Raw genomic sequence first — 12,835 nt, forward strand, 5'->3', positions numbered from 1 at the left:
CATCTTTGGATAAATGGATCGAGATGCCAAGCAAGAATATACGTTTTAATAAATATTTAACTGCTTCTTTCTGTTGACATCCTGGGGATTATAAGTGTTTACAAAGTAAACTTGAAATAGAAATTGGATATTTACCTAAGATATTGAAAAAGTCCAGGGATCAAAAGGAGAAAATAACGAGACCTCTGAATGGGGAAAGTAGTATCAAGGGACCCAGGTATAAATAACAGAGCTTACAGCCTCTCGTCACCTCTTGTTTACATTTGACAATGTAACTTTACAACCAGCTTTGTGGAGACCAGACACACCTTTGTATTCTCAATAAAATGAAAAACTGGCCCAGCGCAGTGGCTCACACCTGTAATCCCAGCACTTTGAGAGGCCAAGGCGTGTGGATTGCCTGAGCTCAGGAGTTCGAGACCAGCCTGGGCAACACAGTGAAACCCTGTCTGTACTAAAATACAAAAAAATTAGCTGGGCGTGGCAGCGTGTGCCTGCAGTCCCAGCTACCTGGGAGGCTGAGGCAGGAGAAATGCTTGAACCCGGGAGGCAGGGGTTGCAGTGAGCCGAGATAGTGCCACTGCACTCCAGCCTTGGCGACAGAGCGAGACTGTGTCTCCAGAAAGAAAAAAGAAAAAGGAAAACCATGTTCATGGATTTTAAATATATGGGCAATTTTTCTTATTTCACATTTACCAACAGAAAACAATGTTATTCTAAGATCAGTACTTTCTTTTCAGCTACCTCTTTCTTAAATTCCAGTTTCAAAGGACAATACAAACTTCCAAAACTCAAACATCTTTTCATATAAATTAAAAAGAAGGACAAAAACAATTTTATTTACCTGTTTTTGTTTAGGGTTCATCGGTTATTTTTTTTTTTAAAGGGGAGGAAAGGTTTCAGCTGTCTCCGAGGAATAAGACTACAAACAACTGTCAATGCAGTAGCAATGAACATCCTTACCACTCAGATTGTTATTTCTAAATATTATTTCCCACTAAAATGAAATATGGCTCCTTAGAGAAAGAGCTGACTCTATGTCTGGGGCAGGAAACAAATGATGTAAGCCTGAAACACTTTTTTCTTATCAGAAAGCAAGGCAGCTATCAAAGACAATGGAGTTATTGCCTACAAATATCTATAAAAAAAATTACCAGAGAAACCAATGAGGGTCCTGTCAGATGGACACAGAAGCTGACCCAGAGGGGCTTACTCTGACCAAAGAGGGGGAAAGATACTGTAATAGATTTAAACAAATCCAACCCATGGGCTCATATATTACCTTTGTAGGATGCTAGGGAACCAATATATAGATCATTTTATAAGGAGGTGCTAGGAAACTCTTCTTTATTTTTTGAGACAAGTTTTGCTCTTTTTTTTTTTTTTTTTGAGACAGAGTCTTGCTCTGTCACTCAGGCTGGAGTGCAGTGGTGTGATCTCAGCTCACCGCAACCTCCACTTCCCGAGTTTAAGCGATTCTCCTGCCTCAGTCTCCCATGTAGTTGAGATTACAGGCACCCGCCACCACGCCCAGCTAATTTTTGTATTTTTAGCAGAGACAGAGTTTCACCATGTTGGCCAACTGGTCTTGAACTCCTGGCCTCAAGTGATACACTTGCCTCTGCCTCCCAAAGTGCTGGGATTACAGGTGTGAACCACTGCACCCTGTCAGAAGCTCTTCTTTATAGATTTTCAGCTAATAAATGTAGAAGGAATGACAGAATTGAAAGACTACTGTTTTGTAGCACCTAAAGAAATAAAGATGAAGACAATGATCAACCACTAAATCATTAGGTGAAAGACTGTCAGGCAACTTTATCATGGATGTGTCAGATTGTCAATGACTAAACCCAAGAATCAATCTCACCATTACAGAAAGAAGAGAATCAGAGAGCAAATGCTCTCTGATTGATGTCATAGGAAGTACCTATGGTTTGTGTACCTATGAATTTTGTGCTAAAAAACTGAAACATAAATCTGGCCACACCTTTGTAAATAACCATCAGTCCACAGGAAATTCAGGAGTAAAAGAACATGTGGAATGATACCCCAGGAATACAACCAGCAATATCCAGATGGTAGAATACTCTACAGAACAAATGACCAGGTTTCTTGAAAAATAAATGGCAAGAAAAAATGGGGGAGGGAAGAGGAAACCTGGAGTAAAATGACTTAAGAGACATAGAAACCAAAGGCAGTATGTAGAGCTTTGGGATCCAATTACTAAATACCATTTTGGATCCAATTACTAAATGACATTTACAAGACAATCAAGGAAATGTGAATACTAACTAAATACTTGATGATAATTAAGAAATTATTATTATACATGATAATAGTACTGTGGTTTAGAGGCAAAAAAGACTCCCACTGTTTTAGAGATACATACTGAGTTATTTAAAAGATGAAATGAGTGCCTGCTTTGGCAACACATATACTAAACATTGAAATGATACGAAGATTAGCATGACCCCCGAACAAGGATGACATGCAAATTCATGAAGTGTCCCATATTTTTTGTAGAAATCAGTTCAAGTAATCTACTGTACAACATGGTTTTTGTTTTGTTTTTTTTGAGATGGAGTCTCGCTCCGTCACCCAGGCTGGAGTGCAGTGGGGTGCTTTTGGCTCACTGCAACCTCTGCCTCCCAGGTTCAAGCGATTCTCCCGCCTCAGCCTTCTGAGTAGCTGGGATTACAGGCATGCACTACCGCGCCTGGCTAATTTTTGTATTTTTTGGTAGAGATGGGGGTTTCACTATGTTGGCCAGGCTGGTCTCGAACTCCTGACCTCAGGTGATCCACCCACCTCGGTCTCCCAAAGTGCTGGGATTATAGGCGTGAGCCACCGCACCTGGCCCAACGTGGTGACTATAGTTACTAACAATGTATTATATACTTGAAAATCACTGGAGAGTATAAAGTGTTCTCACCATAAAAAATAAGCATGTGAGGTATGCATATATTAGCTCGATTCATCCATTACACAATGTGCAGTATATATATTTCAAAACACCATGTTGTACACTACAAATATACAATTTTTGTTAAAAAGCTATGTCCTTAAAAAAAATAAAGATAAAATGGTATAGCTTGGATTTGCTTTAAAAATAGGAGGCCGAGCGCAGTGGCTCATGCCTGTAATCCCAGCACTTTGGGAGGTCAAGGTGGATGTCTTGAGGCTAGGGGTTCAAGACCAGCCTGGTAACACAGCAAGGCCCCATATCTGAAAAAAAAAATTAATTAGCTAGGCATGCTAGTGACTCCTGTAGTCACAACTACTCAAGAGGCTGAGGTGGGAGGATCACCTGAGACCAAGGAGGTTGAGGCTGCAGTAAGCTATAATCACACCACTGCACTCCAGCCTGGGCAATGGGGTGAGAACCTGTCTCACAACAAATGAAAATAAATCAGAACATTGATGTAGTGGTTTATAGATGAAACCAAGTTGGGCACATGGTAAATGTTGAGGGTGAATGATGGGAATCAAGGGTTCATTACATTATTCTACTTGCAGGCATGCTTGAAAATTTCCATAATAAAAAGTTTTAGAAATGGGATTATTCATCTGAAAATATTTTTTATTTCTCTTCGTACATAAGTTTCTTAGCTCTTTGCTATTTGGTTGATTTAAGCATAGCCTTACAGATTATGGCTGCCCTAGAAAACTGCTCTGATTTACCTACAATAATCACTCATCTAGACTAGATGAGAACAAGCGCTTGGAGTCTGGTGAAAGTATGTCTCACCATCATTTGCTTAGAAAATGCTAGAACTGGAAGCAGTTCTAAAGAGTCTCAGCCCGTTTCCAAAAGAGCAACTCCTATCTGCTCTTTAAACTAGGGCAGGATGAGGTCAATGTCCTGAGGAAAGATGCCACACAGTTTTCCCAGAGTAATTCCTGGCAATAAGCTGGGCAACTCAACTTGGGTTTGTGAAGGTAATTCTCATGAATCTAGACTCAGGCTGCCTTGTTTCTTCTTCCTAGCATACTTGAAGTGACCCCATGGCCTAGCCGCTTGTTAGTCCTGGATGAGGTTTTCAAATTGGAGCCCTATTCGCTGGATAACCACTCTAGTCTCTTCCTGCCAGGCTGGCACTCCCTCTCATTTATTATGTCTCCAAATGCACTTTTGTGGGAGAGATGGATGTCACACGTAATGAGTGGCCTGCTGGCTTTTAGTCCTCTGCTTCAGCTGCTGCCATTCAACTTGCCAATCTGTTCCAGGTGTCCAATCTCCACTGGCCTCTGATGACAGACACCTGCCGTGGCAGGACTGCCAACAGTCCGCCTACACCACAGCACAGTGGTGCCCTCGTCTGACCTACATGCCTTTTAGAATACCAAGCATCTTCTTCCTTTACTATTCCTCTGAAAGCTTCTCATTGCCTGCTCCTTGGTCCCTAGTTCTCTTTTCTCGCTTGGGAGAGTTGAGATAGGCTTGTGTCCAGCTTGTGAAAGAGGTGGGCTTCACAGCAGAGCTGCTTGTGCTTCTAGTGATGCTACTCATTCTTTTTATTGCAACCCTCTACTTTCCAGGATAAGTACTCTAGGCAGGGAGCCGGGAGACAAAAGGAGAGCACAGGCTCCCATTGTCTTGGGAACCACTGTTCCCTCCAGCCCCCAGCCCTCACCACAAATCTGGCTCATTCTGGGCAGGGCTCTTGCTCTTTTCCTTACTGCTCACTGCTCCTGGGTTCTCTGAAAATCAAAGGTGTAGCTTAAGTGCTCCTGGTCACTACATGATGAGGAATTACCCCAAATATTTCCTGATAGACAGAGTATTTTTCTACCCAGGGCACCAGAGGATCTCTGGGTGGGGTGACTTGCTGCTAACTCTATTCCCTGATCTAATGACGTCTGAGCCCAGATCATCTATCCCATATCTTTAGGAAGTGAGATTTTGTTTTGTTTTGGTTTTTTTTTTGAGACAGAGTCTCGCTTTGTCACCCAGGCTGGTGTATAATGGCATGATCTTGGCTCACTGCAACCTCAGCCTCCTAAGCAGCTGGGACTACAGGCGTGTGCCACCACGCTCAGCTAATTTTTGTGTTTGTAGTAGAAATGGGGTTTCGCCACATTGGCCAGGCTGGTCTTGAACTCCTGGCCTCAAGTGATCCACCCGCCTCAGCCTCCCAAAGTACTCAAGCATGAGCCACCGTGCCTGGCCTAGGGAATGAGGTTTTAAAACCAAGGTAGTTTTTTTCTAGTGATTAAATGTATTCATGTTAAATAATTTTTATTTACCACTAACAACATTTTCTCAATATAATCTTACTTCCTGGAAGGTATTTTCTTAGCTTACGTTTTCAGCCTCTTTGTTTACCTTCAATTCGTGGGTGCATTCCTTGTGTAAATGCTTCGTGTGCAGTGACAACTGTTATGTTACACTCCTCTTTCCTGCGGCTAAGAACTAGAATCTAAAGCAATCAGAAGGGTGAATAAACTAAGCAATCACCTGGGGTCCTAATCTACCATTTCAGCAAAATAAACCTCTGAGGTTCTTAGCCACATTTATTACAGAAGGCTTTATTCAAGCTAATCAAGTGCAAGTAATTAGAATCAGACAGAAAAAAAGTCCCTATCATATTTCTGTTATAAAAAATCCTTCCCTATCTTAAACTTGTAAAGATATTGTACATTTTCTTCCAAAGTATTTAAGTTTTGAACTTCCATATTTAAGTGTTTGATTCATCTAGAATTCGTATTTACATTTATGAAATAGAGACCCATTTTCTTTTTTTCTTCCATATTAAATGATTATCCAAGCACAATTTACCAAACCATCTATTCTTTCCCTCACTAATCTGCTATGCTAGCTCTATTACATATACCAGGACAATGAATTTTTGTTTTCAATAAGTTCTATCTCTTTCAGAAAGTTTCATTATTACACCCTTTTTTCCCCAAGACTTATTCCTAGGTATGTGACTTTTTTAAAGCTACTGTAAATATCTTCTCCCTCAGTTTTAATTGTAGTTTGTGTCTGTTAATGGTCCACGGAAATTTAATTGGCTGATTTTGTATATGGCAGCCTAGCCAAACTTTCTTACTCTAATAACTTCTACAAGTTTTCTACGGTGACGATGTCATCATATTTTTTATTTCTAAGTTTTATGTCTGTGTGTTTGGGTGTGGCCTCCAAATAATACTGAATAAAAAAGATGACAGCAGGCATCTTATTCCTGATAAGAACTGTTTTAATATGTTATTGTCAAGTAGTTTAAGTTTTAACAAGATGAAGTTTTCTTCTATTTGTGATTTGCTAATGTATGTATTGATCATTTTGAATAACTGTTTAATTTTGTTGAAATGTTTAAAATCTATTAGGTTGACCATATGGTTTACTCCTTTAATCTATTCATGTTAATATAATGAATAACATTTACAGAATCATAACATGGATCCAACAGTTTCAGATTCTGACTAATTTGCTTTCTGTTAGTATCATCTACCCTGTATTTGGCGGCAAGGTTGAAGTAAATATCAGTATCTTTACCAAATATAATAAGTTGGGTAATATTGCTAACAAGTTAGAAGATTAGAGCTCAAAATAAACATAATAAATTAGGTCCAAGCTTTGAGAACTGCTCCCACGGAATGTGGCCAAGATGGCAATAAGCTCTGTAAATATAAACCTGACTACACTACGGTGTCCACTAATTTTCCACAAAGCAACTTGATATTTTCTGGAAAAAAAGTACCACAGAAATGAAGGTGGTGAGATTTTAACAGCTTCCACATTAAACTTCTGTTGCACAAATAGTTCCATGGCTAAAAAAGAAATTAATGGTTGAAAACGCTTGTTCTATTTTACAAGCAAAAGTTAAGCTGGGATTTAATACTTTCTATGTGAACTACAATTTATAATATTCTCTTTTCTCATTTTAAAAAATACACATTGTCTCTCTTTAAAAAATAGTTTATAATCCATACGTTTCCCATGTCTCCCTAAATTTATGTATTTCCCAGGGGGTACTACTGGTGGTATGGGGTGAGGGAGAAATGCAAGGTTCCTATGGGAAAGTTAAATAAATCATAAGTAAATGATTTTTTTTTAATAGTAAGGAAAACAGAAATCTACGACGAGGTCAAATACAATTTTCACATGAATTTTAAAGATAAAACACAAGACTTCAAATAAATTTTTTGGTCACTTCAGGCTGATCCCCCAGGTCATGTAGCAACATATGCCTGTTTTTCTAAAACATAACCCAAACTACTATGAATACAAATTATTCTTGATATCAATATAAAAACTGTCTATTATAATCATAGATTATTTATTATGCAATGTAGGGTGCAGGCAAGAGGGATGTGATAGCACTGAATACTCTTGTTTCCTATTCTAAAATTAAATTTTTAAATTATCTGTGGCATATGCTCTATTTATTTGATTAGAGAAGAACTTTATGAAAAAAGGGTTTTAAAAAACTCCTATGAAAGCTACTTTTTAAAAACAGGAATTATGTATTCCCACATATTACACTGCTGACAATTTCCTAAGTTTTCCTCTTTCACTTTGAACAACTGAAGAACGTCATACTACATTTATAGGTTTAGTAAGTTGCATCTCATTTATCAGTTACACTTTTCTGGTTAGGTCACCTGCTTGCATTTCTTTGTATTCTTCCTTAGTGACCTGTCCTGATTGCATTTGTTTTTGAAAGTTTAATCTCATCTTAACTTTCACATTTGTACCATTCTGGGTTTGACCTTAGAACACAGAATGTATGAATATGGTATAATATAATTCTGTCAAATGCAAAATAACTACTGTCATGATTATAGCACACATACGAAAGAACTACTGAGTCCTGACAAGCAATAAAGAAATCCCCTGTAGCTACAGCAGAGGACAGCATCTAAGCACAATGCTTTTTCTGATATTAATAATTCTGCATGCTTCTTTGAACTTTCCAAAGATTTCACCTGTGTTCTCACCAGACTGGCATGGTGTATGTGTTAAATAGTTAAAGACTGTCTTCTCTTTAGAGATTGGTAGGTCTGCCAAGTTTACTGTTAAGTATTTCATGTCTTAAATAGAATTTTGTACTGAACTCCAAAGAAACTGATAGTAACTACAGAGGGAATCGGGAAAGACACTCACTGCTGGACACATAATTTGCAATTATAAGCATGTTTGGAGGACAACCTTTAACCCAACAGAAGAAAACTGTTTTTATCTAGTTGGTTACCTAAAACTCACTAATCTTTTAAAAATAAATACAAACTGAGACATTTTTTGTTAACAAAGGGAAAATACACATAAGCCAGAGAAGTGATGCACACATTTTTTTTCTAGAACAATAGTCAAAACCATTGTGGCCAAAATCATTGTACAGAAATGGAATTAGAGTTACACAACCTACAAATATTAAACAAAAAACTATTTTCCAGAAATTACCATTAATAACTCCTTACCCAAAAAGTAATTTTTATAATGACAACAGAATACATCCTTCACTGATCATTTTATAAAATATTTTACTGTATGAACACTAGCATGCATATACACCACTGTCTCTCTAAACTTGGGCTGAAATCAGAGAACTGTGGGTATCTATTACGTCTCATTAATTCGGGACAATCTCTAGGACCAAGCCTTTAAGGGGATAAAAACATACTAATGTTATTAGACAGTATAAAACGGGTATGTTCAGCAAGTCCTGGGTCTTAATAAAAGTCTTTGTTTAAATTTAACTAAATTGCATCAACAGACTGGCAACATTGCCACTCATTCTTAATAAAACCAACTAGAAGATCAAATGGCCAGAAACTAAAATAGCAATGGAAGGCAGAGTCATAAAAGATGTATGATGAGAAAGGGCACATAGGATCAGTTTTAACAGGTAGTTCTGAATAACCTTTCTAAATCACCAACTAAAGGATTTATGTGACCCTCTAAGAACATGATTGCTAAGCCCATGTGCTCTGTTCCTACAATTATAGATGATTCTCTTAAATGGACAGAGGAAAAAGTGCTTAAGTTAAATGCTTTCTTTGAGGTGATACAGCAATATAAATCCCCTACACGGGGAAAAATGAAGACAAGACATATATTTCTTTATGAATCCAAATGTACTTTATCGTAAAAACGCAGCAGTGACAACTGTCAGAGGCGATCCTACCTGTGTTTCTTGATGCCATTGGAGAGAGCATCTCCGCCACCACAGTCTTTTTCTTCGGACATTCTGTGTTTTCTACTGCCCAAATGCTCTCCTTCCTCTTCAAAGGAGTGTGCTGTCACTGCTTCCAATCTACTCAGGGACCTTTCGGACTCGGAATCTGTGGCAGAGCAGGTTCATAGTTAATGAATTGAACTTGGGTGTGAGGCTTCCGTAACAATGGATCCCTCCCTTCGTGCCTCAGGCTTTGAAACCTAAGCAGCCTACTTTGTCCCTCAACAATCCATCTGTTAACTACCTCCTCAGGGATTTCACAGAACCTGCACCTAATATAAGGCTGAAGTGGATTTATCAAACAGAGGTACACTTACATAAGCTTACAAGTAAACAGATCTTACATAGTAAAAGACATCTCCAAAGATTACTCAGTTCTTTACGAAATCATATTCAGTGGCTGCCCCCAAAATTTCCACCTCTTTCTTCCCTCACAAAGCATCTTAAGTATAACTTCCAAAAAAATTTTAATTTTTAAAACTCATGTATAATGAAAAGGCTGTAGTAGCTAGCTGTCCTTATGAGAAGTTTAAATTACATCCAATACTGTAGACATAAAAGTAAAGTAATTTAAAAATACTTTAAAAAGGTCGGGTCGGTGGCTCACACCTGTAATCCCAGCACTATGGGAGGCTGGGGTGGGAGGACTGATTGAGGACAGGAGTTCAAGACCAGCCTGGGCAAGACAGCAAGACCTCATCTCTACAAAAAGTTTCAAAACAAAAAAATAACAGCCAGGTATGGTGGTGTGCACCTGTAGTCCCAGCTACTGGGGAGGCTGAGGCAGGAAGATCGCTTGAGGACAGGAGTTGAGAGACTGCAGTGAGCTATGATCACACCACTGCACTCCAGCCTGGGCAGAGTGAGACCCTGTCTCTATACAAAAATAAATAAAATACTTTTAAAAATACTTTTTCCAGGATGATAATATTTAAATTCTCAAGGACAAAAGCCCGAAGCAACCCTATAGTAATTGTCAGGCAGGCATTCTTAGGATGGAAAAGTCATATTTCCAATTGGCTATATATTCAGAGTGGTGCCATCTGCCAGTTTGGGAAGAAGACAACGCATTTTTGTACACGACAGTAGAGTTTTCAGGCACTTTCACATTCTTCATCTCTTTTGAGCATCACAAGGATGCTTTAGTGGAGGTGAGGTAGGACAATGTGGTTATTAACAAGCATGCTAATGGTCTCTCATGGCTTGTGAGTGGGCAAGACAGGATTTGAACCCACGTTTTCTGACTCCTTGTTTAATGTTTTATGTATTTTGGCTCAAAACAGCAGTCACTCAGTCTCCATCAAACTTTAAATGGCACCTGAGTTTTTTATTAAAATGGAAATTCACGATGACCTCCAACTTCCCATCTTAAGCAGAGGACAAGCCATTCCCTCATCCTCAGCTCTAGGAAAGGCTCTGATACACATTCCAGCAAACTTCCTATTTCAATAAATTTATCAACAATCTGCTAAATTTGTATTATAGCTAAACTGGTCAGGAAATAACAACGTTTTAGTGCTTTCTTTCTCCACTACTGCATTACATAATTCAGCAAAAATCACAGAACCTTACTGTTACCACATTAGGCTGACTCAGGAGAAAGACGGTTGGACCAGCCCAAGTGCAGGTTAGATAATGCACCTTCGGCTCTCAACGCTGGACCCTATAAATGATCTAAGTTACCTGCAGAAAGGCTTTTAATGTTGGGAAAGTTTTGTTTTCTGTAAATATAACTTTAGTAAAATTTCTGAAAATATAGTTTTGTTCTGTCCTATACCTTATAACAAAGAGACAGATTTTTTTTTTTTTTTGAGATGGAGTCTCACTCTGTCACCCAGGCTGGAGTGCAGTGGTGCAATCTCGGCTCACTGCAACCTCTGCCTCCCAAGTTCAAGCAATTCTCCTGCCTCAACCTCCCGAGTAGCTGGGACTACAGGCGTGCGCCACCATGCTCAGCTAATTTTTTGTATTTTTAGTAAAGACGGGGTTTCACCATGTTGGCCAGGCTGGTCTCAGACTCCTAACCTCAGGTGATCTGCCCACCTCAGCCTCCCAAAGTGCTGGGATTACAGGCATGAGCCACTGCGCCTGGCCAGAAACGGACATTTTAATAATACATTTAAAGAGACATTTATTTTTGCTTGTCAATTTTGGCAGAAGGAAACAAACTATCATTGAAAAAAAAATTAAAAACAACCTAAATAGTCAATAAGAGGGGGACAGTTGCCTGTCAGATGAAATAAGTTATTAACATTATGTTTACAAGAACAACTTAATGAAATAAAAGATTGTTTTTAACATACATAATGCTAAGACAAAAAAAAACCAGGATAATGCTTTGCAACTCTAAAATACAAGCAAAGAAATAATTTCTCTGCATTGAAGAAAGGCCAGTCTGGTTCAGGTAAACAGATGTCTGAAAACATGGGAGCAATACAATGACAGAAGTTTGTTTAGGGCACGTGCGGAAAGAGATCAGTTAGTTTTCTGGAGTAGGCACAGGGTTGTCAGGAAAGGCTGCAAAGGAGAGATGGCACAATGGCAAATTTTGAAACAGTGGAATTGGTGCTCGGGCGGAGGTGAGAGAGGTGCTCCAGGAGGCGGCAGGAACAAGACCTGCATCAGGGATGATAACAGCCGTCTTGGGGTGGTGGGGTGGGGGGTGGGTGTGGTTCCACTCCAACATTTTGAAGTTTGTTTCACTTGAGGAAAAAAATGTAAAAAGTCAAAATAATTTCGTCTGTACTGGTATTATTTAAGACACAGTATTAGTTTATGATTTAGAAGTCATGAAAATCATAAAGCAATGAAGCAAAATACCTCAAGCATTTATGCACAGGATTGTGCGTTTGCAATTTAAGAGACATCAATCATAAGGCAGGGACTTGCCCACCTAAAAAGAATTTTTTTTAGCAAAAGCAGACATAAACATTAAACAAGAAACAGTAAGAACTTCTATGAAGCAAAGACGGACTTCGCAGAACAAGATTTCAACTCAGTGACTACATAAAGATCTACGACCCACAAACTCATCAGTCACACTGAGAACCGCTGCGTGGGACCACTGCGCTGACCCCTAGGGATGCTCCATCAGATGACACTGCAGACCCTGTCCTCTGTGATTAGCAGCTCCTGACTCACCCCCTCTGTGTCCCCTCTTTGTCCTCACTCTTCTCCCTGTCTCCATGTGCCTCCACCTCTTTTTTCCCCCTCCCCTCACCCCCCTCCTTACTCCTCCTCTATACCTTGCTCTCAAACCTCTCGCTATAATATAGTCAGGCTATCCCCACCCTTCCCCTAAAGGGCTATAAGAAAGGTCGCTAATTACTTCCACATTGCAAAGTCCAATGGTCATTTTTCAATTCTTATTTTGACTCATCCACCACATCTGATGCTGCTGAATTCATTCCTCCCTTCCTCATATCTTGCAAGGCCTGTGAAGTGTAGGAAGCATAAGATCTGGTCCCTGCGCATGGCCCAGCAGCGGGGAAGTGTTTTGTGAACAAACGAGTTCAGTAGATTTCTCTAGGTGATCAAAGGAGTCTGAATGGGGGCAGCGGGCTACAAAGGAGGCATCAGTCAACTTTACAGAGTGGAGAATGTTGTATCAGGAAAGAACTGTGGCTGATGATTGAGCTGCGTTCGCTGACAAG

At 39.4% G+C, this 12,835-nt stretch overlaps 1 protein-coding gene and 1 non-coding gene across 10 annotated transcripts in view; one reads left to right on the forward strand and one right to left on the reverse strand.

The window, feature by feature from the left end:
- Positions 1–12,835, reverse strand: part of OSBPL1A (oxysterol binding protein like 1A) — a 263,701-nt gene that overhangs the window by 53,879 nt on the left and 196,987 nt on the right. For all 9 annotated transcript variants that reach the window (XM_063597233.1, XM_063597232.1, XM_063597235.1 and 6 more), the window contains one exon: positions 9,132–9,288. In XM_063597233.1, the coding sequence (XP_063453303.1) occupies positions 9,132–9,288 (157 nt within the window). The remainder of the gene's footprint in view (positions 1–9,131; positions 9,289–12,835) is intronic.
- LOC112437862 (U6 spliceosomal RNA) lies at positions 2,414–2,518 on the forward strand. Its single transcript, XR_003026364.2, has one exon. It is a non-coding gene; the product is annotated as a U6 spliceosomal RNA (small nuclear RNA).

This window comes from Pan paniscus, chromosome 17, assembly GCF_029289425.2.
Source record: "Pan paniscus chromosome 17, NHGRI_mPanPan1-v2.0_pri, whole genome shotgun sequence".
NCBI classification, from domain to species: Eukaryota; Metazoa; Chordata; class Mammalia; order Primates; family Hominidae; genus Pan; species Pan paniscus.